General features: G+C 61.8%; 1 protein-coding gene across 7 annotated transcripts in view; it reads right to left on the bottom strand.

The window, feature by feature from the left end:
• Ablim2 (actin binding LIM protein family member 2) overlaps nucleotides 1–18,900 on the bottom strand; it is a 94,291-nt gene extending 75,391 nt beyond the window's left edge. For 6 of the 7 annotated variants that reach the window (XR_011371738.1, XR_011371739.1, XR_011371740.1 and 3 more), the window contains exon 1: nucleotides 4,494–4,586. Coding sequence is in view for 1 of the 7 variants with exons in the window: in XM_070021784.1 (XP_069877885.1) it covers nucleotides 4,494–4,518 (25 nt within the window). In the remaining 6 variants the exon portion in view is untranslated. Of the gene's footprint in view, nucleotides 1–4,493; nucleotides 4,587–18,796 lie in introns of those variants that run through there. The other variant, XR_011371737.1, reaches the window with a different exon arrangement.
• Between the last annotated feature and the right edge of the window lie 1,885 nt (nucleotides 18,901–20,785).

Genomic DNA, 20,785 nt, shown 5'->3' with positions numbered 1-20,785 from the left:
CTCCCCAGGCCAGCAGCAGGTCTGTGACTCCCGTCCAGTGCCCATCCCCTGACATCACTGCCCTACGCTTCCTCCCGGTCTCCAACGACCGCAGATGCCCGTAAACATCCCTCAAATCTAATGGAAAACAGGAAGCGCGTCCGTGCCTGCACAGAATCATCTGTCCACCGCGTCTGGTTCTGGCTCGTCCAGACCAGCACCGCACTTGGCAGCTCCCTGCGACCAGGGTCACGGGGCCGGGAATCCCAGCTCCTTCCGTGTGGGGCCTGGGGACAGCGGTCTCTCCTCCACTGGACACACTTCCTGCCTGGCGGGAAATGGCTGGCCTACTGTGTACCTTGGTGCCAAGCGCAGGTGAACCCTTGGCGTCCGGCTGGCACCGAGCCTCGAGGCTCCATTCCCCAGGCGACGCGCCTGCGCAGAGCCCGAGCAGCGGCCACAGCCTGGGCTTAAACACAGACGTGCGTATGCCAGTAGCTGGCGCCAGGACGCCCCGCCTGCTTCAACGGGCCTAGGGCACGAAGCCCACGGGAGGGCATTTGAGAACACACCAGCCACAGCACCCCCAGGCCGTGGCTGCGTCCCGGGGCGTCTCATTCCACTAGAACTTCTCCCCCGAGGGGAGAGACGGGTGAGCTCTCTGTGCACACACTCTCCTCTGCCGAGGCGCAAGGTGGAGGTGCCCGCTCCACGGGGCTGGTCTGCAGGTCACGGGCAGCATGGTGGCCCCAGGGGATGCTGGCTTGGGGTAAAGGACACCTCTGATTTCTAGTTCCCTCCTCGAGTGAGTATGGGGGGGGGCTCAGCAGCCACACCCACAGTCCAACCAATAGGACATGCTGCCATGGGGAACCAAGGCTCAGAGAGGCTCAGTAACCTGACAATAACACACAGCCAAAGGGCAGGTGGGGACCAGGCCCTGGGCCCTGGCTCAGCCTCCCTCCTCTCTCTCTCACCCTTGACCTCCCTGCTCTTCTCATGTTCTCCTGCCGCTGCGGGCCAAGCAAGGATGGCACTGGAAAGCACTTCCTGGGCATCCAGTTAGAACTGGGCATCAGAAGTGCTGGCCAGGAGTCGGGAAAGCTGATCTGCCGTGTGTGATGACAGGAGGCCCGTCTGCCACCTTGGCAAACCGGATGCGCAGCAGGCCCTGCCTGCGACACCCCCAGCCCATGACACCCCACTTCCAGGAGCCTGGCGCCCACGCCGCACACACTGGCCACGGGCAGGCAGGGTGCGCTGACATCCGGTCAGTCATGACCAGCACTCACGCAGCGCAGACAGGCGGGGGGGGGGGCGGGGAAGCAGGATGCCGGCCCGACCGGAACCACCAGCAGCCTCCAGAAACACTGGGGCCCTGGGCTTCCATAACAAAAATAGCTGCTGTGTGACTTGGAAGGGATTGCCACTCCCTGGGGAAGCCTGAGAAGGACCAGACACTTGAAGCTCGAAAACCCCTCTGTCCCCAGCCTCGCGGGTCCCTGGCCCTTCTACCTGCGACCCCGCAGGTCATCGGCGCATGATAAAACAGGACACGATGTGTGATGGGGCACAGTAACGTGTCTGCTCGCGAGGCTGAGCCTCCGCGGGGCGTCTGGGACGGGCTGTCTTCAGACGCGGACCAGGCACGCCGCTGGCTGAGGCAGAACCCACAAAACCTACCATTCACCTGGTAAAAAAAAATCTACCATCCACTGTCTGTCAGTACCATCATGATTGTCTGCTCATCAACGTACTCGATTTTCATCACCCCAACAAGAAGCCTGGCCCCCTTTCCTTTACCCTCCCCGGCTCCCCACCCTCGGCCTCCGGCTCTGGATTGCCTGTCCTGGGCACATCGTCACACAATGGAATCACCAGCACGTGGCCTCCGACGTCACGTCCGCTTCTGTCCCTTAGCGTCCTGTTCTCGGGGTTTACTGGCAATGTGGCAAGTTCTCAGAATGCCTCTCCTTTGTGCGTTGTAGACATGGCTTATATGTGTTCGTTACCAGAGGGTGGGCTTGGGGGCTATCATGATCGAGACTGCTGCTCACATTTGTGGCACGTTTCTGTGTGGACACGTTTTCCATTCTTCGGGGACTATCCTGGGAGCGGAATTGCTGGGTCACGTGGTCGCTGTTTGACATTCTGAGGGGGCCTCAGCCTGTTCCCCTCCCCCCCCCGCCCCCAGCCCTCATCTCTCCACATCCTCACCCTCAGCTCTGGGCACACAGGACCTGGCTCTCTGGCCACCCACATGGGAGCGCCGCGCTGTCTCACTGTGATTTGCATCTCCCTGAGGGCCTGTGATGCCGGCCATCTTCCCGTGTGCTCACGGATGTATCTCCCTGGGCCATTTGTCCACTCAGATTCTCGGCCCACACGGTGAGCTGGCTGCATTTTCATGAATGAGTCCTAAGAACTGATTACGTTCTACACATGGCTTCTCTCAGACCTCAGGCCTGGAAAGGCTCTGCCCTGGTCTGAGCTGCATTTCACTTTCTTCTGTAAACTTGGATGCACCAATGGTTTTCTTTCAGCTGAAATCCTGCTCACATAGTTTTTCTTTTCATGGCTTGTGTCCTTAGTGTCATTTCTAAGAAGCTGTGGTCTGGCTGGGAAGGTGGCTTCGTGGTACAGTGCTTGCCTAGCATGCATGAAACCCTGGGTTCGATTCCTCAGCACCACATACACAGAAAAAGCCGGAAAGTGGTGCTGTGGCTCAAGTGGTAGAGTGCTAGCCTTGAGCAAAAAGAAGCTCAGGGATAGTGCCCAGGCCCTGAGTTCAAACCCAGGACTGGAAAAAAAAAAAAAAAGCAGTGGTCTAGCCCGAGACAGTGAATGTATTTGCCCTGGCTTTCTCCTCTGAGATTCACGCTGTGACTCGCTGTGCAGCGACCTTGCTGCTGCCTCGGAGGTTTCCGTGAGACGCGGTTTTCTGACAGCCAGGAGCAGCAGGCTGCGGCAGGCCTCTGCGGCCCTGCTCTGTTGTTCCCGTTCCCTCTCACCGGCGTTACGCATCGCCAGAGCTCACAGGCGGGGTGGGACAAGAGGGAGGAGGTCCCTACACATCCGGCCTGGAAGTTCCACTGGGGAATGGACACTGTCCCAGGTCCCAACTCTGGATTGGGCCGCCTGCCCCGTGCTCCCCGAGGCTGGCCTGCGGGTGGGAAGCCACCGCCTCTCCGTGTGGGAAACATCAGGCATAGTATGCTCGCACAAATGTGTAATGGAGACCCCCAATAACCCACCCCCTCAATCACCCTCTTCTACAGCACTTGGGGGAAAGAGGAGCAATCAAGGGGAGGGGACATTGCAGGGGGAGTGGGGGAGCAGGACCCCGGAGCTGCTGCTGGGCTCAGAGCCCTACACAACTGCAGGCCTACAGAGCTGGGGTCCAGGCTCCATCCGCCCTCCTCTCCCACCTCCCCCTGACTTCCGTCCCCTGTCACCGTCACCACACAGGCCGGAGTGCAGCACTGGAGCCCCACAGAGCCTCCTTGCTTTCACCCCAGTACCTGAGGAGGCCTGCTCCCACACAAGCACCCGAGGCCGGCCGAGGACGGCTCCGGCGCGGCGTCCCTGGGGCTGTGGGTGCACTGCAGGGCATCCTAGAGCAGCCCTGGCCTCTGCCGTGCTCTGGCTGACAGTGGTCCCCTCCCTAGCTGTGACCATCACCTCTGTTCCCTGGAGACCCACTGCCTGACAGAATAAAGGGACTGGGAAGGTGGCTCAGTGGCAGAGCACTTGCCTCGCATGCACGAAGCCCTGGGTTCGAGTCCTCAGCACCACATACACAGAAAAGCTGGAAAGTGATGCTAAAGCAAAAGACTCAGGGACGGTGCCCAGAGTTCAAGCCCCAGGACTGGCAAAAAAACAAAAACAAAAACAAACAAAACCAAAAAGAGGAAGGAAAGAGAGAGAAGAAAGGTCAGGCATGTGGAGGGCACCATAGCCGGGCCTGGCTGTGATACCGTCCAGTTGCTGTAGGCCCGGCCTGTTCTCCGCCCCCCGCCCCGCCCCCCGCCCGTCCCAGCCTGTTCATCTATAAGGTGGAGGTCCTTCCCCTGTGCAGTCTGTAGGAGAGAGTCATTCAGCCCTCCAGACAGCTGCCCTCCATGCTGGCCCTCACTCCCATCAGAGCTAGACTGGACCCCTCTCAGGTCAGACCCTCAGTGCTTCCCCGAGGGGCTCTGAATGTTACATAGACAGCGAGCTCTCTGCCGGGTGCTGGTGGCTGATCCCTATAATCCTAGCTACTCCGGAGGCTGAGTCCCGAGGATCACAGTTCGAAGTTAAGCCCAGGGAAGGAAAGTCTATTGAGACTCTTAACTCTAATTAATCATCAGAAAATGGGAAGTACAGTGGTGGTTCAAAATGGTAGAGGACTAGCCTTGAGCAAAAGAACTCAGGGATAGTGCCCTGACCCTGAGTTCAAGCCCTACCACCACCACCAGCAGTAACAACAAAAAAGAGCTCTCCTGCCTGGCCAGGGCTGGTCAGGCCTTTACCTGTCCCTCCTCCACGCACGCCCATGGCGGAGCCTCCTCCCGAGTGACCGGCGGCTGGCTCTCCCTCCGAAGCTGGACCCTGCAGTGCCGAGCCCTCGGGCAGCAGCTGGGTGAGTGAAGGCTGGCATCTCTACCGAGGAGAAGCCAAAGGGTCACATGGAAATACCACCCGGGCGCCAGGGGCAGGGCCAGGCCAGGCCCTTCCCAGAACACTGAAATAAACTCGCACCACGCAGCCAGTCCAGAGAAGCACCTGTTTCCTAGACATCCGGGAAAGAGACTGAAAACATGCCAGGGTGGGGTGTGGGGGGTGGACAGCGTGCGCAAGCGCACAGTTCCCATAGCCCTGTGCCAGGGAAGCCCAACCAGAGTCACCGGCGGAGAACCCCAGCAGACATCTTTCTCCCCAGTTCTAGGACTAGAAGTCTAGAATGGCTCAGGACCGTGGTCGCCAAGGCCGGGGGTGGGGTGTCTCCCCTCCTCCGAGAGCTCCTGGCAGCCCCCAGCCTCCTGTCCTGTCTGTCCCCACGGCTGTCTTCCGTGTGTGGTGCTGTCTGTGACTCTCACAAGGACACCAGTGTCCGGGTGTAGGACCCGTGCTGCCCACCATGACCTGGTCTCCAGCCTTCCACTAAGTACCTGGGCAAAGACCCACAGCAGGCCATGTTCTGAGTTCCAGGTGGATGTGAATTTGGTGAGGGTGCCATTTAATCTCCGAGAGAGCTCCAATGTGCCATGAGGAAACTGAGGCTTGGGAAGTTCAGGCAACCTGCAGGAGGACCCTAGGAGTGAAAGCAGCACTGAAGTCTGCCCCAGGCCCGGATGGTGTGGAGCTCCCAAGGTCCAGTGAGGGAGCATTAAGGGGGCCTTGGACCCCCAAGAGGCAGCTGCAGAGCCTGAGGTCGGCGTCCTGGCTAATGACGGGGTGGTGTTGGGAGGTTTAGGTGCCCCCAGAGTCACAAGGCGGCCCTGGACTGGCCGGAGGCCTCTGTAACAGCGCCAGACCAAATCACTGTGCTCGATGGGTGCCAGCAGCTTCTCTGCCCACAGGCCGGGTCTGTCTACCAGTCACGCCACGGGAACCCCTGCACCTCCAGAGACGCGAGGGCCCCCCAAACCTACAAATCTACAGCCCGTGTGTCCAAGATGAAGACCTAGCCCCTCTCAGCCCAAGTCTACAAATCCACAACTCATGTGTCCAAAAAGAAGGCCCTTTTCCAGCATTGATTTCCCTTTCCACTGATTCTGCCACCACCTGGGAAGGGTGCTGTGGCTCGGACCAATGTGGTCAGGAACAGAGGTCAAGGGGGCCACCGGCACGTCACCTGGTCCCCTCCGGGAACTTTGCTGGGTCCCCTGTGGAGCTGGGGATGGGAGATCACACACCCTCTCCCCTGGGAGTGGACTGGACCTGTCAATCTGCAGTTTCACCAACAGATTCCTCAGGAGAAACCACCTGCTGCCTGATTGGATGGGGCAGGCCCCACCCTCAGGCCCAGGCCAAGCCCTGGTTGGTTTAATATAAAACCTGCATATCCCATAGTGGGGCTCTGCCTGTGGGAGGGATGAGGCATCTTGGCTGGGAATTCTGGGATAGACCATGGCATTTAGGACTCATTCTGGTAATACAGAACAATGTCCCCATCTCGACACCCTGTTCAGAACCCCAAACCGCAAGTTCCCTCACTCCCCATCCCTGCATTCCCAGGAAGCAGGGGGGAGGCAGCCATCTATTATGGGGCCTACCGTATCCACAATCATTTTCCTAATATAATATGCAAATACGTAACAGGTTTTTCTTCTTTCCAAAGCAATGCTTACCCTCACGGCTCTGAGGAGCTCTACTATTTTCTATTCAGTTCAGCTTCTTATGTAACGAACACTGCCTTGTCCCACTAAACTGATTTTGTGTCCTGGAGTAGGTCACCTGATGGGTGCAGAAGGTCCTCTCCCACTCCACGCAGTCCTGATGGTGGGGACATGCAGACCACCAGGCTGGCCAGAAGACAGGTAAGGCAGCCCCCCCACAGCCCCCTCCCCCTGCCGGGCCCCGCCCTGCTTCACCCTGACTCCATCCCCTCCACACACAACTCATCCCTTTACTTCTCTGCTCTGCTGTGACACAGCCAGGGGCTTCTGCCAGAAGCAGGCGCCAGGCTGCCGGGCCACTGCAGCCACCAGCGTTGTGAACCTCCTGCTGTCTTAATTCCCTGGCCTCCGCTACTTTACTCGGCGAATGAGACCTGTGGACACTCCATCGGTGATGTTTCCAGTGAGTGTGTCAGAAGTGTTAGGGGGAAGGGGTACACTCTGCGGCAACATATTAAAATGTCCATAACTGGCAAACCAACTCTCCAACTTTTCTGCACTTATTTTTCCAAAAAATGAAATGTGCACGTGTGTGTGTATTTTTAATGGAGGTAAACTGACCCAGAAGGAAACAATTCCGCCATGAACAGGACAGAGTCTGGCTTATTTTCTTTCCCTGCAAAGACCCTGGGAAACAGGCGGCAGCAAGAGATAGGCCTGAGGCCCCAAACGAGCTCTACAACACACAGTCCATCTTTTCTCCATTTACAGCCTCATTTGTAGCCACAGTTGGCAACTCTGGTTTGTGCTCTACCCTCCCTGTCTGCCACCTTTGGCATCTGTGGCAGACATGGTGAGCTGATCGCCTATCTTTGCCTCTGTGCCAGTCAGTCCTCCTCCATAGTCCGTGAGTCCCTAGAGGTGTCTCTGGGCCACACAGGCCAGCAGCTTGGCTCAGCACAAGGGTGCACTGTGGACCTGGTCAGTCTTGGGTGTGCTCATCAGCAGCTGGATCATACAACCAGGTGTAACACAACCAGAGATGAAGAGCCCAGAGCCCAGCCCCCAGCTCAAAGGCTGGCATCTCAGACACACGGTTCGACCCCTGGCCTCGGTTTCCTCATCTGCACATCTGGACAGTGGGAGAGCCCCGAAGGGACAGAGGAGGTGGGCTTTAACCAGCTGTGTCTGCACCTCCCTCTGGCAGCCGAGGGCCTGAATGAACAAGGCATGCCCGTTCATACCACGCAGCAGTGCGCAGCCTAGAAAGGGAAGGGCTTTCCAATACATGTCACCAGTCACAAAAGGACAAACACGGCGTGAATCCACTCTCATGAGGTCTCAAGAGTAAAAGTCAGCCGGGTGCCGGTGGCTCACGCCTGTCATCCTAGCTACTCAGGAGGCTGAGATCTGAGGATCGAGGTTCAAAGCCAGCCTGGGCAGGAAAGTCCGTGAGATTCATCTCCAATAAACCACTAGAAAACTGGAAGTGGTGCTGTGGCTCAAGTGGGAAAGAGCTGAACTGAAGAGCTGAGGGACAGTGCCCAGGAGTTCAAGCCCCACAACCAAAAAGAAGAGTTAAAAAGTCTCAGTGGAGAAGGGGGGACAGCTCTGGGGAAGGGGAATGGGTTAGTTTAATGGGAATGGAATTCCGCTTTTGCAAAAGAATACTGGGGGGGGGTTGATACAGGCCAGGCAGCGCTGTGGCTGTGAGGAAAGCCACTGACCCTCCCTCCTAAGACCAGCGGCCAGCTCCCATCCTTCCCGTCCTCAGAGCCCCACTGGGGTGGAGGGCAGGAAGGACCCCCAAGAGGCCCTCTGGGAGCTGGATTAACAGTTCTGCCGGATATGCAGGCAGAGCCTTTACAAACTTCTGGTTATCCATGCAACGCTGCTGCCCGGCCCATTCCACGCGCACCCAACCTGCCTCCAAGTCGGGCCTCAGCCCCAAGTGCAGCTACGTGTGCGCCCCAGTTCCTCCTCAGCAGCCCGCAGCCAGCGGCCTGGTCGGGGCTGACCTTTGCTTCCTCTCTGCCCACCGGAAGCCTGCGGGCACAGGGACATGGCCTGGGTCAGACACACGAGTGCAATTTGGGTCAGGAAATCGATGTCGGGATGATCTGACTCCCGAAGCCGGGAGAGAGGGAGGCAAAGCCTATTGCTCACTGGTTCCACTTGGCACAGACAGGGTGGCCTGGCTCTAAGTGGGGTGCTGGGCTCCCCGTCGGCCCCTGTAGGTTCCATCTTGGCTGGGGGCCAAGTCCGGTGGAGGATGGGAATGGGGCCCGGGCCGGGCTGCTCACGATGCCAGCTGGGGGCCGGGCCCCCTCCCCAGCCCAGGGTCTGGGAGGGCACCCGGGAGGGCCCCCCTGCTGGGCAGAGGGGGATAAGCCGCTGTCACTGTCCCCAGGCGGGCCAGGTGCCAGCCATGGACCCAACTCCCTCCAGCGCTGGTGTCGGCCTCCGGCCCTCCGTGTGGGAGGCAGCAGCCCCCAGAGCCCGGCAGTTCTCAGCACCCAGAAGCTTCTATTCCTGGCATCGCTGACCCTCTTTCCCAGAACTGGGGCAGTGAGGGCCGGGCAGCTGCCAGGGTCTCTGTGCTGGCCAGGCCCCTTCCTGCGGCCCCAGTGCCCGCCGCTGGGCCTGCTCCCAGCCGGGCTCCACCACTGTGCCTTCCTCCCCCGCCCCGGGCACGGCCAGGGCCGAGGGTGCTCAAGGCAGGCTTGTTTACAGCGACCCAATCAGTGCCCTGCCTTTGCAGAGACCCCCGCTGCCCCTGATTCTGACGCCCGGAAGCCGCACTCCTCCAGGAAGCCTGCCGGGACCTCTCTCAAGCCGGCTCCTCAGCCGCCTGCTCGCCATCCCACCGTCCCCCGAGAAGTGTCTTCTCGACGCACATGGCCACACCTGTCTGCCCTCTTGTTGGGGAGCCCCTGGGGGCCTGCCTCAGAGCGCCTCTGAGCCGAGGACTCGGGGCTGGGGAGTCCCCTGCGGTTGCCTTTTGGGGCTCCCAGGACAACACCAAGGAGGTGCCCGCTGCAGAGAGCAGACCGAGGCCCAGCTGAGCTGCTGGCTCTTACGGGAAACCACGGCAGTGGGGAAGAAAGGAGGAAGCCCCCAAAGCCTCTGATGTGGGGACAAAAGTGACCCCCAAAGACCTCAGTTTCTACTAAGAAGTTCTGAGTTGCCAGACTTGGGGAGAGAAGGAAGGCCCTCCCCCCAGCCCACCCTCATCTCTCCTCATGACCACCACCTCTCTGCCCCATGACCCCCTCTTCTCCTCCGTAACCCCTACCTCTCACTCATGAACCCCTCTTCTCCCTGGTGATCGGGTCCTGGAGCAGAGGCCCTGGTTGATTGGCAGCTGGGAAGGAGGATCTGGGGGAGGCACCTGCTCTGAGGCTGACCCACACTGACACAGACTGTGTGTGCACGCGTGTGCGTGCGTGTGTGTGTGTGTGTGTGTGTGTGTGTGTGTAAGGCTCCCTCCCACTCACCAGCTGGGTGATTCAGGGCTCTGCCTCAGCATTCCTGTCTGTACAATGGACGTGGGGCTAGACCAGAACCCAGCACCGTGGCTGCCCCTCTGGGAGCGCAGCAGGGTGGGTCTGGCCGAGGGAAGCACCCCTGGGGGACATGCCCTGCCCACGGGGACCCCAACTGGGAAAAACCCGTGGAGAGACACAGGATCTCAGGGCACAGCAGGGTGGGTGCTCCGGAAGCCGGGCAATGGGTTTAACTAACCGTAGGCCCATCTCTGCAAACCAAGCCACACCCTGCCGTATCTGCCAACAGGGGCGGTGTGCAGGGCGTGGGCTGCTCTGTCCCATGCCCAGCCTCTCGGAGCTCTGACCCGGCAGGCATGGATCCTCACAAGCTAAGCTGAAGGCTCCCTGTAGGCTCCATTCTGGTCCCGGTGGCCGGGGGATCCTGAGGCTGCCAGCACACACCCACAGGGTAAATTTAGCACTTGGCTGGGGCCCTGCCGTGGGGAAACATCTTGGCCAGGACGCCGCATCACAGCAGCTCCGAGCTGCTCATCGACAACAGCGGAGTTTGCTACGCAGCAGAGCTGTCTCTTATCTATAACCCTGGACCGAGCCACCGTGATCTCACACGCAGCCTGGGCACCTGTGGACGCCACTCAACCCAGCTCTGCGTGAGAATACAAGACCCAGACCAGGCCGGGCCAGGCACCAGGGAGTCCTGCCACCGCACTCTGGGGGACTGTCCTCGACAGCCACGACTGAGCAAAGCCCTGTCACTGACACCTGTCGATGGACTGGCTCCAGAAAATAAAACAGCGCACCCGGGTAGATAGGACACGCCAGGATGCCCACCTCAGGGTGTTTCCTTCTGCTGTGTGCTGTGCATGCTCTTCAGAGATCCGACTGTGTATAAAACTTGCGTTTCATCTATCCCCAGCACCGACACGCACATTTTAAAATCCTTTGTTGCCGGGTGCCAGTGGCTCACAACTGTCCTCCTAACTAGTCAGGAGGCTGAGATCTGAGGATCGCGGTTCAAAACCAGCCCAGGCAGGAAAGTCTGTGAGACTCTTATCCAATAAACCACTAGAAAAGTGGCGCTGTGGTTCAAGTGGTAGAGTGCTCGCCTTGAGCTGAAGAGCTGAGGGATAGCACCCAAGCCCAGAGTTCAAGTCCCACGACTGACAAAAATAAAATAAAATCCTAACTACTGCCTAATACTCCATCCTCTATGATAAGTTCTCCAAGTGTGGCCCCGGGGTCCCCTGCTGGCCCACAAAGCCCTATAGGTGTTTGGCAGGGCCATAGCTATTTTCATAGGACTCAAATACTATTTTCCTGACAGGCGCCAAGGGCTCACGCCTGGAATCCCAGCTACACAGGGGGCTGACATCTGAGGATCGTGGTTCAAAGCTAAACTGGGCAGGAAGGCCATGCCACTCTTACCGCCAATTAACCAGCATGAAGCTGGTGTGGAGCAGTAGCTCAAGTGGGAGAACACCAGATGTGAACAAAAACATTAAAGGACAGCACCCAGGCCCCGAGTTCAACCCCTAGTTACGGGCACACACACGCATGTGCACAGAAAAGATACTATTTCCCTTTATCACGGCTAGTTTGTGCTCCCAATGCTCAGGGGTTGGAGCATGGTCTCTCCAGAGGCACAATGATTGGAGGGAGGGCCTCACAGCACTGGGGGCATGACCTCGAGAGGGTCGTGAGACACCAGCCCCCCCTCCTCACCTCCTAGCCATGGCGTGAGTAGCTCTGCTCAAAGACCAGAGCCCCTCAAACCACGAAGTAACTGTTTTCTCCTTATCGGTATGTGATCCCGGGCACTCCTTGACGGCAGAAGACACAGCAGATCGGTCCTGAGACGTTCCAAGAGCCATGGGCTGTGGCTGGGTGTGGATGGTGGAGGAGTTGGTGTGGGAGGACAGGATGAAGGACAGGCCAGCAATGGCCTACAAGGTTATAACCAGCTGGCCAGAGATTGATGGGCGTGTGGACTGGACAGTGCACTGAGGTGTCAGGTGGGAATGGGGGCGGCTCTGGGAACGCTGCAGCCTTGTTCAGCATGGCACCGGACGGGGGTGTCTTCTCCATGCCCCGACCCCTTGTGCCGGTCATCCAGCGAGGGCATCTCAACGCAGCACCGCCCTCGGCAGTGGCACGGGTCGGGAAGCAGCAGAGGTGGAGGCCGGGCGGGGACACGGCGTCTAGCTCTGAGCCCCGGAGGAGCATGCTCAGGGGCATCCGGAGCTTCGGAGGAGCAGGAATCGCAAACTTGTTCAGACTTTCCAGGGCAGAGCTCTTTTGGGAGAGCCTCGGGGAGTACCAAGTACTCAAAACCACGCAGGAACCCACTTTCCCCAGCAAGGCACCCAGAGGCCGGGCCGGGCCAGGCCGCTGCGTGTGGTTCAAGCCGCAGAAGCACAGCTCACGCCGGCAGATCTTGGAGTCGCCCACACCGGGCTGTTTTATAGGCTGCAGAATGCACGAGCAGAGGTCACGGAGGCGACCTCTGAGATTTCAAAGGAAGGCTCAAGGCCAGCACCCTCCTCTCCCTCTCCCATTCTCTGCGTATGAGGCGAGCAGTTTGACTCTGACACATCCCCACTGTTGTCAACCGCACCCCAGCCAGACCTCCAAAAGCAAAACAATCTGCCGGATCACAGTCTGGAGCCTGCAGGACTCAGCGCAAGCAAACCCCTCGGCAAGCCCACTACCTCGGGTATTTCGCCCTGCTGATGGGTGAGGGCTGACGCTACTCTCTCCTTCTCTGTACTGTGTGGGGAGTTTTGCAGCCACCATAGGACAAGTGACATCAGGACACACTAGTGTCCAGCCGCCTCCAAGCCAGATGTCAACCAACGGATGAGATTTACAAAACTGCCAAGCTGTGCCGCTAGGCTCCGCAGGTTCTAAAACAGGAGAAAGGGAATCCACCAGCGAGGATCTCTGTGATGCTGAAGGTATTTGTGACCGCCTCTCAGCTTCCCCAGACCAGGCACAACCCCTCCCCGGGGGCAAGGGTCCTGCTGGACACACCTTCTGTCAGAGGGACAGGCCATGAACACAAGCCAGACCACACAAGATGTAAGACGAGGCTTTGGGCAGAAGCCAGCCCTGGGCTGCACAGTGTCCAGAACCCAACACACCTGCAGCCAAAGAGCCCGGGATCACAAGGTGGAGGATGCGAAGGTGAGAGAGAGCTGGACAGCCTCATGGCCACCATAAAGCTCTGGAAAAACCAGAGGGGAGAGGAGGAAAGGGCAAGGGAGGGGCTGAGGAGGGAAGAGGGGAGAGAAAGGGAGGAGGAGGAGGACAGTGGGGAGGGGAAGGCCATTGTGGAGAGTAGTAAGCACTTGTCTGGGCACATGGAAGGTGCTGGAGAAGTCATGTGGAGGCTGTGGTGGCTGGAAACGGAATGCTGGGCTGTTCTAGAATCCACTGGGTGTGCCGCTTCCCAGTGAACCAGGCTCTTCCCATGTCAGCCGAGTGCGGCTTGGGCGTCCTCAGCACGGGGCCATGGCTTACGGCAAGCAGGCGTCCACCCTGAATGGGGGAATGGTCCGTGTTCACAGAACCAGTCCCTCACCAGCGAGCGTGGGGTCCAGGGCCACCCTCCCCTCTGGAGTGACAGCTAGGACACAGGCCCTCTGGCCACAGTCAGACTGAGTCCTGGTTACCATGACGACACACACCGCTGCCTTCCCCCAGCCCCCCCCATCTCCCCCTCACACCTCCTGGGGTCCCTTCCAAAGGGAACCCCTGAACCACATCCTACCTGAGGAACCCAAACCAAGTGCAGTGTGGACCAAGGGCCGGGATGTCAGGAAGACATCTGAACTGGGCCACCAATGCGTCCTCTGATATCCTTGTTAATGTCCTTGCAGCAGTGGGGGTGGGGGGGAGAGAGGAGGAGGGGAAGGGCTGGGGCCGGTGGGGGGAATGTCATCTCCCATGTCAGGTTCTAGGGACCATGGAAAAGCAGGAAGTGAAAGAAAGGTTGTGTCTCCTGGACCCAAAGTGTCAGCGACAGGGGAGAAGGTGGAAGGTTAGTTGAGGTGTGGGAGACACCTCCCTGGTGGGGTGGCCCACGCGGCTCTCCCAGGGGAGCTCGTCTGAGGACAGACAGCAGCAGGGACCGCAGCCAGCAGCTCACGCTGCTGCGAGGACCAAGTGCGGGGCCCTCCAGCGCAGGGTCGCGCTGCCAGTCCCCGCCCCGGCTCCCGCACAGGCCAACAATCTGATGCCCAGAGAGCTGCGTGTGCCCGGCTGCTACCCGAGGAAGCTCCCCCCGGGAGTCTTAAGCCTTGGGGGACAGGTCACTGCCACCCTGCCACCCACGTCCTGAAGCTGGAGCTCTCGCGAGACAAGGGCCGCCAGCAGGGCCGCCGGAGGGCCCCGGGCCGGGAGGGAGGGGGCTGCTCACCAGCTTAGGTGGTAAAGCTGATGCCAAGTCTAGCTGGCATCAGCCTGGCTCCCAGACGGCAGGGGAGGGCCCAGGAGCCAGCAGGGCCCAGAGCTCCAGGCTGGGCCTGCCCCTGCAGACTGGCACACGGAGACTCAGGGACGGAAGATGGGCTGGACAGAGATCCAGGGAGGGACAGAGAGTCCTACAGACACCGGGAAGCTGGACTGTGATCCAGAGTGGCCATCACAGGCACCCAGACCTGCCCTCCCGTCTACCAGGGGTGCGGAGGGCTGAAGCCCCCTGGGGGGAGGGCGCCCGAGAAAGCTGGCATGGAAGAGCACTGTGACAGAGAGGCTCATCTTGGCTCGACTCTGCGGTGACGCCCGCTGACTTGGGGTATACCCTTGGCCTGTGATGACCTGGGCCGAGTCCCACGGCAGGCACAGTAGGGAACAAGATCTGCTCTGGCTCTGCCGTCCTGCCTGTGTGACACTGGTGCCAGGCCTGGAAGACGGTCAGGTGACCCCCACCAGGAAGCGCCAATAGAGCTGAGCCTGTCATACCTCAGGGGAGCCTGCTGACTCGGGCCCACTGGGGTTCGGATCACAGCTGCGCCACTTAGAACTCATGGTACCAGTCACCTGCTGGGCGTGCCCGGGCACGTCACTGCAGGAGGCCCACAGTGCCCACAGCCCGAGAGCCATCACGAGAACCCCAGGAGAAAATGATCCGAGGCCTGGCCTGGAGCCAGAGGACGCACGGCGTGAGTCACGCCGCCGTGACATTTAAGCCTGCCCTACCCGACACCCTAGATCACCTGAGCTCCTGGGCCTCCGCGGTGGAAACATTCTTGGAGTAAACCAAGACGCTGGGGCACTGGGGCTGCTCTGTGGGGCACTAGCAGAAGCCTCCACGCGTCCCCCAGGACCCCGGGCGGCCAGTGTCAAGGCTGGAGCCTGCTGGGCCCTCGAGGGCTCGAAGACCCACGGGACCACCACCAAAACCCACGAGCTGCTGCCCACATCGCCATGTGTTCCCTCTGTGGTTGTTTTAGCGGCCAGCGCTGCCCACTGAACACTGGGCACCCGCGGGCCTCCCAGGGCCCTGGGGAAGATGGCAATGGAGAGACACGCAGAGGGGTGGACCAGCAGGAGGTGGACTGCCAGCCTGGGAGACCTGGCCTCAGGGAGGGCCTTTGCAAGTCCCAAGGAGGAAGGGCCTGAGCTGTCTCTTCAGAGAGGGCCCGGACCCCAGAACAGGGTGGGCGCTGGCCTGCAGCCCTGAATCCCAGTGACCAGCCAGCAACTGTGGCCCTGCCTGGCCCTGAGGACAGGTGGTGCCCACTTAAAGGGCCAGTGACAGGACAAGTACCTTCCCAGAGCCCGCCCTCCTTCCCTGTCCTCCCTGCCCGCCTCGGCCCCGGCCTCCCACCGGCTCTCAGAGCCTCCTGTGCCCGTGAGATCTCTGGGAGCGAGGCTGCCGGACAGGTGATGTCTACACGTATCCGAGGACAGTCAGACTACTTCCCAAGAGGCCGTCAAACTCAACACTCGATTCTAGAAAATACCAAACTGCCTCGCTGACACAAACAGTAAATAATGGAAGGATAGTGAGAGACCAGTTAGGAATTCGTCCAGAAGCCCCAGGAAAGTGGGTCAGGGCCTGGGGTGAGGAGCCTGGCCCACCAGGCTGTGTCCAGCTCACAGTCCCACCCAGAATCCTCTCCAGAGGTGAGGTGGGTGAATTTGAAGGTCAGGGGGTTCTTCTCCACCGTACCTCACCTGGCTGGAGCCAAGGCATGAAGACAGTGCAGCCACCTGTGCCCAGCTCCTCTGAGCCGCAGGCAGGGACATGCCGCCTCTGCTCCAGAATCACCCAGACCTCTCCCTAGGTCATGGCATCCCTGCCCACGCCCTTCTCCAAGCTAGAAACAAGCTTTGTTCTCTGCTTTTCACTTGACAGTCATTGCAAAGAAGAGCCAGCCAACGGGAGTGCTTCCACCATCCCCGCCAGCACATGAGCTGCAAGACCGTGACGTTCATGTGTTCTTGTCCAGTGCGAATCACAGGGCTTGGAGCCATGCAGGTGTTGAGACTGGTGAGTGTTGACTGAATGGCTGATTGGCTAACACCCACTTCCTAACTGTGTGCGGTTATGATAACACCGGATTGGACATCTTTCACCGTGTAATGTCATATGGTGCCCACTCCCAGGTTAAGTGAAGTGGGTGTCTCTGTTCCAGATGAGTCTCAGGCAGCGCTGCACCCTCTCCTTGATCCTGGACAGTTGCTTTGCCCTATCTAGGCCTCAGTTTCCCTTCTGTGAGGGTGAGTGGCTTCTGCACCCTCAGGTCCCTTCCTTCCCCTGACATGGCCGCCTTGGGAGAAGGCAGCTAGGCTGGCTAACCCTACCCCTCACCCCCACCATGCCTCTGGAGAAGCTGAGTGCCACCCTGATGTCCTAAGCCCTGGCACTTAGAACAGATGTGCAGGCAGGCCCACAAGGTCACCAGTGGACACTACCACCAAGACGAAGTCAGGACACACACGGAGGGTGGGCTGTGTGAGGACACAGGGCAAAGACGCCATCTACCCACCGGGAGAGAAACCAGTCTGGGGCCTTGGTCCCAGACTCCGCATTGCTGGGAAATAAATCCTGTGGCGGCCCTGGCCTCCAGCCCTGGGTTACAGAAGCAAAGGCTTCACGAGCCCTGCCAAGGGAGGGGACAATGCCAGCCAGCCCTGCAGCCACTAGGAGGGACATGTGGGGTGACCTGACCACCACACTCATCGCCATGCACAGGGTCCATATGTGGGGGCCGGTGCTATGCCCAGAACTGCAGACATTCCCTCTCTAAAACTGGGGAAACTGAGGCCTGGGGAGTCCAGTGACACATGAATTCAAGCCAGCCTGTCTGACATCAAGGCGCTATCTCTCAACATCCTCTTGGGCCCTAGAAATCAACAAGGAGCCAGAGCTACAGGGAAGGTGTGCCCCATGCCCCAGGGCCACGCCCAGGCCAGCTTGGAGATGCCCTTCACAGTCAAACCTGACAGGCTGATGGTATAAAGGGAGAGAGCCTGTGACCCAGGAGCAGGCAGAGGCTTCCTTAGGCTCCACTAATCCAGTCCATCTGGGCAGCTGGATGGGACCAAGCGATGCCCAGCACACACCTGCCAGTGCCCAGCTCCAGAAAGACGCCGGCTGCCTGTGGAGTGGGCAAGAGAGGCCCTTGCTGACCATGGAAGATCCTGACGTACCAAACGTGTCATACCAGGCAGAGGGCCCACACTGTCCACACACACCGCTCACTATGGGTGGAGGTGAAAATGCTTGCCGTGCATATAACAGGCCAGAGCAACAGGTGGATGTGCACAGGTGAGCACCGCCCTCCTGTTCTTGAGAGAATGCACATGGGCTGAAGGGAGCCTGGCCAGCCTGCCAAGTCCACCCCAAGCTCCGGGGGACACCCTGCGGGGGGGGTGCCTTGCCCCTTCCTAGCCAACACCAGTACCAACACCTTCCAGAGAGACCAGCACGGGAGAAGCCCCCGGGGCCGAGACCACGGGACACACACACCGCTCAAACCCAGCCTCCTGGCCCCCACGCCCTAGCCACCTTCCTCTGCAGATAGCCTCCCTAAAGGGAGGGGAGGAGAGGAAAGGACCGGCACAGGGTCGGTCTGAGGGCTCCTGATTACAGGAGGGGCCGCGGGTATCAATTATAATTGCAGAGAGCTCGGAATTACCAGGTGCACACCCTGCCATTATCCCCACCTGCCGTCAGCCAAGTGTCTGTAAGTCCTGCCAGGCCTCAGGGGGGCCTCCTCCCCAGCCAGGTCAGATGCCCTCTCCCATCGGGTCCCCCCTTCTGCTGCCTGCCCCAGACGCTCCCCGGAACCCGCTGCGAGGGAGGGGACAGGCTCCCCGGGGAGGGGAGAGCGGGGTCCCCACGGGCCTCTGACGCGCGGCCCCCGGACCCGGGGCGCGCCTGGGCGCTCAGGGGGACGGTGGGGAGAGGCCCTGCCCGCGCCCTCAGGCGGCACCCCGGGTGCTGCGCGTCCGCGCCTCAGTTTCCCCCGCAGCACCGGCGGGCCGGGGCGCCGCTCAGCGGGATTTCCCAGCGCCGCACCGAGGCTGTCAGCTCCCGGGCGCGCGGAGGCCCGGCCGGGCCGACTCACCTACGGGCTCGGGGCCCCACGTCGGCCTCGCCGGCGAGCCTGGGGCGCTCGGATCCGCCAGGCGCCCCGCACTCGGGCGCTGCGGGAGCTGCGCAGGGCGGCGGCGCCCGCGGCCGTCAGCACCGCTGGCTGGGCCGGGCCCTGCCCGGGACGCCGGCCGGGGACCCCGAGGGCGCCGCGGGCTTCGGGGGGCTGGGGGCGCGCGGGAGGAGGACCCCCGGGGCTCCGCGGCCAGGCGCGGGAACGGGGACGACGTGCCGGCCCCGCGGGGTCCCGGCGCCCCGCGAACTCGGGTGGAGCCGCGGGGCGGTCTCCCCGCGTCGCAGGTGCAGCCGCTCGATGCCAGCCCCGGCGGAGCCTGGATGCAGCCCGGGCCCCCGCCGGCCCCTCGGCCCCCGGCACTCACCGAGGCTCATCCCGACGGCTGCGCGGACGCGGCGTCCCCGGCGCTGCCGCAGCCCGACGCCGGGGCCCGCGGGTGCGGCGCCCGCGCGGTGCAGCGCGCGCCGGTCCGCTCGCTCGGCGCCCGCCCTGCCTGCAGCGGCGCCGCAGCCTCGGGCGCGAGGCCCCGCCCCGCCGGCCCCGCCCCGCCCCGCCGGCCCCGCCCCGCCCGCGCGGTGCACCCTGGGACGTGTAGGCGCCGCCTCGCCGCCGCGGGACGCGCGGACCACAAGTCTCGGCGGGCCGTGCGCGCGCGCAGGCGCAGGCCGGAGACGCCCGCCGCAGCCTCCCGGGCGCCGCCGGGGCTCTGCAGAGCTGTCACCGCGGCGCAGGGCGCCGGGAGGGCGGCGCGTGGGGAAGCGAGGTCGCGGAGGCTGTCTGGAGCCACGGAAGGCCTTCGGCCAGAGGGGGCACCGCGGCGGGGCGCGGACCACATGCGCCGACCCCCTCCCCGCCCCACGATCACGCTAGGCCCGCGCAGCTCGCGGACTCCGAGGCCGGGCTGGCGTGGCCCCGCCGGCGGGCGCCTTGTGCGGGGCGGGGCGCGGGGAGGCGCGTGGCCGTGCGCACGGAGGCGCGGTCCTCCCTGCGCCCTCCCGGGGCGCGGTGACCAGCCCCTCCCGTCATGGATGTCAGGCACCGGGAGGCGCGGAGAGGCGCGGTGCGCACGGAGGCGCGGTGCGGTGCGCACGGAGGCGCGGGGATGCGCGTGGCGCAGGGGGGCACGGGGAGGCGCGTGGCGGTGCGCACGGAGGCCCGGTCCTCCCTGCGCTCTCCCGGGCTGCGGTGACCAGCCCCTCCCGCCATGGACGTCAGGCTGCGGGGCGGGCCGTGGATCCGGTGGCGGGAGGGCGACCACAGGTGGGGAGACGGGAGACGGCGCCGCGGGCCGGGCGGGGAGCGCCCGTCACCCCGCCCTGCGTGCAGAGCCCCGACCGACCCACCCGCTAGGCCTGGAGATGCTGCCTGGAAACGAAGGCGGACACCGGGAGTTCGGACTCCCTGGGCCGTCCCCATCTCCCTCCCGTAGGCTGGAGCCCCGCCGCGCACGAGGCCGGCGCAGGCGCCCTGGTCCTGGGATGGAGGTGCCCTCTCCATGGCTCCTCCACCCTGTGGGCGGCAGGGCCCTGGCGGTGGAAGGCCTGAGCCAGGGACCGGGAGCACCGCGCGGGAGCCCAGGGGGCGGCCGGGGGCCTGCCTGCTTCTGCCTCCACCTTCATCCTCAGCCCCTGGCTGTGAGGACAGGTCTGCCGAGGGGTGACCTCAGGCTGGAGTGCTGCGGGTGAGCTGAGACTGCATCATGTCCGCTGTTAGTACACCGTGGTCTCCATTCCCAGTGCCTAACCCAAGGACATCGCAGGCAGCCCACAACAAGAAAGGGAGAGTATTGTACCTGCAGGAAGCAGGCTGAGGGCCCCCTTAGAGAACCGTCATCCACCTTGGGTCCCTCCCACCCAAGGCCCCTCCCACCCAAGGCCCCTCCCACCCAAGGCCCCGCCCACCCAAGGCCCCGCCCACCCAAGGCTGGAGCAGCAATCCCCCGGGCCCCTAAAAGCTCCTAAGGCCCCTTGGGCCCTATGGTTTCCTCCTCCCAGACTTGGGAGCACCTTGTGGAGGCCGCCGGCCCCTCTCAGCAGAATCCTTGTGAGTAGGGGTGGCTGTGCTGTGGGCTGCCCAAATGTATGTGTGGGGGAGGGGGCGTGTCACTGCAGTTCTCAATCTGGAAAGATCCCTGAAAAGTCTCCTTGTGAGGACAGAAACGGGGGCCCACAGAGGTCCCAAAGTCAGCCAGCAAGTTGGTAGTATCCAGGGAGCAGCTGACCCACGCCTTGTCCCGCCCTGGGCTGCCCCAGTCCGGGTGGACCTCAGGGCATTTGACTTGAGTCCAATCAGCTGATTTGAGTGGATTGACCTTGGATCTGAGCCTCCAGGGCTTCAAACCAGGTGCAACTCA

Source organism: Dipodomys merriami, unplaced genomic scaffold (assembly GCF_024711535.1).
Source record: "Dipodomys merriami isolate MVZ:Mamm:240054 unplaced genomic scaffold, mDipMer1.0.p SCAF_143, whole genome shotgun sequence".
Classification (NCBI taxonomy): domain Eukaryota; kingdom Metazoa; phylum Chordata; class Mammalia; order Rodentia; family Heteromyidae; genus Dipodomys; species Dipodomys merriami.
Note: the sequence above shows the minus strand (reverse complement) of the source record. Positions and strands in the feature narration are given on the sequence as shown.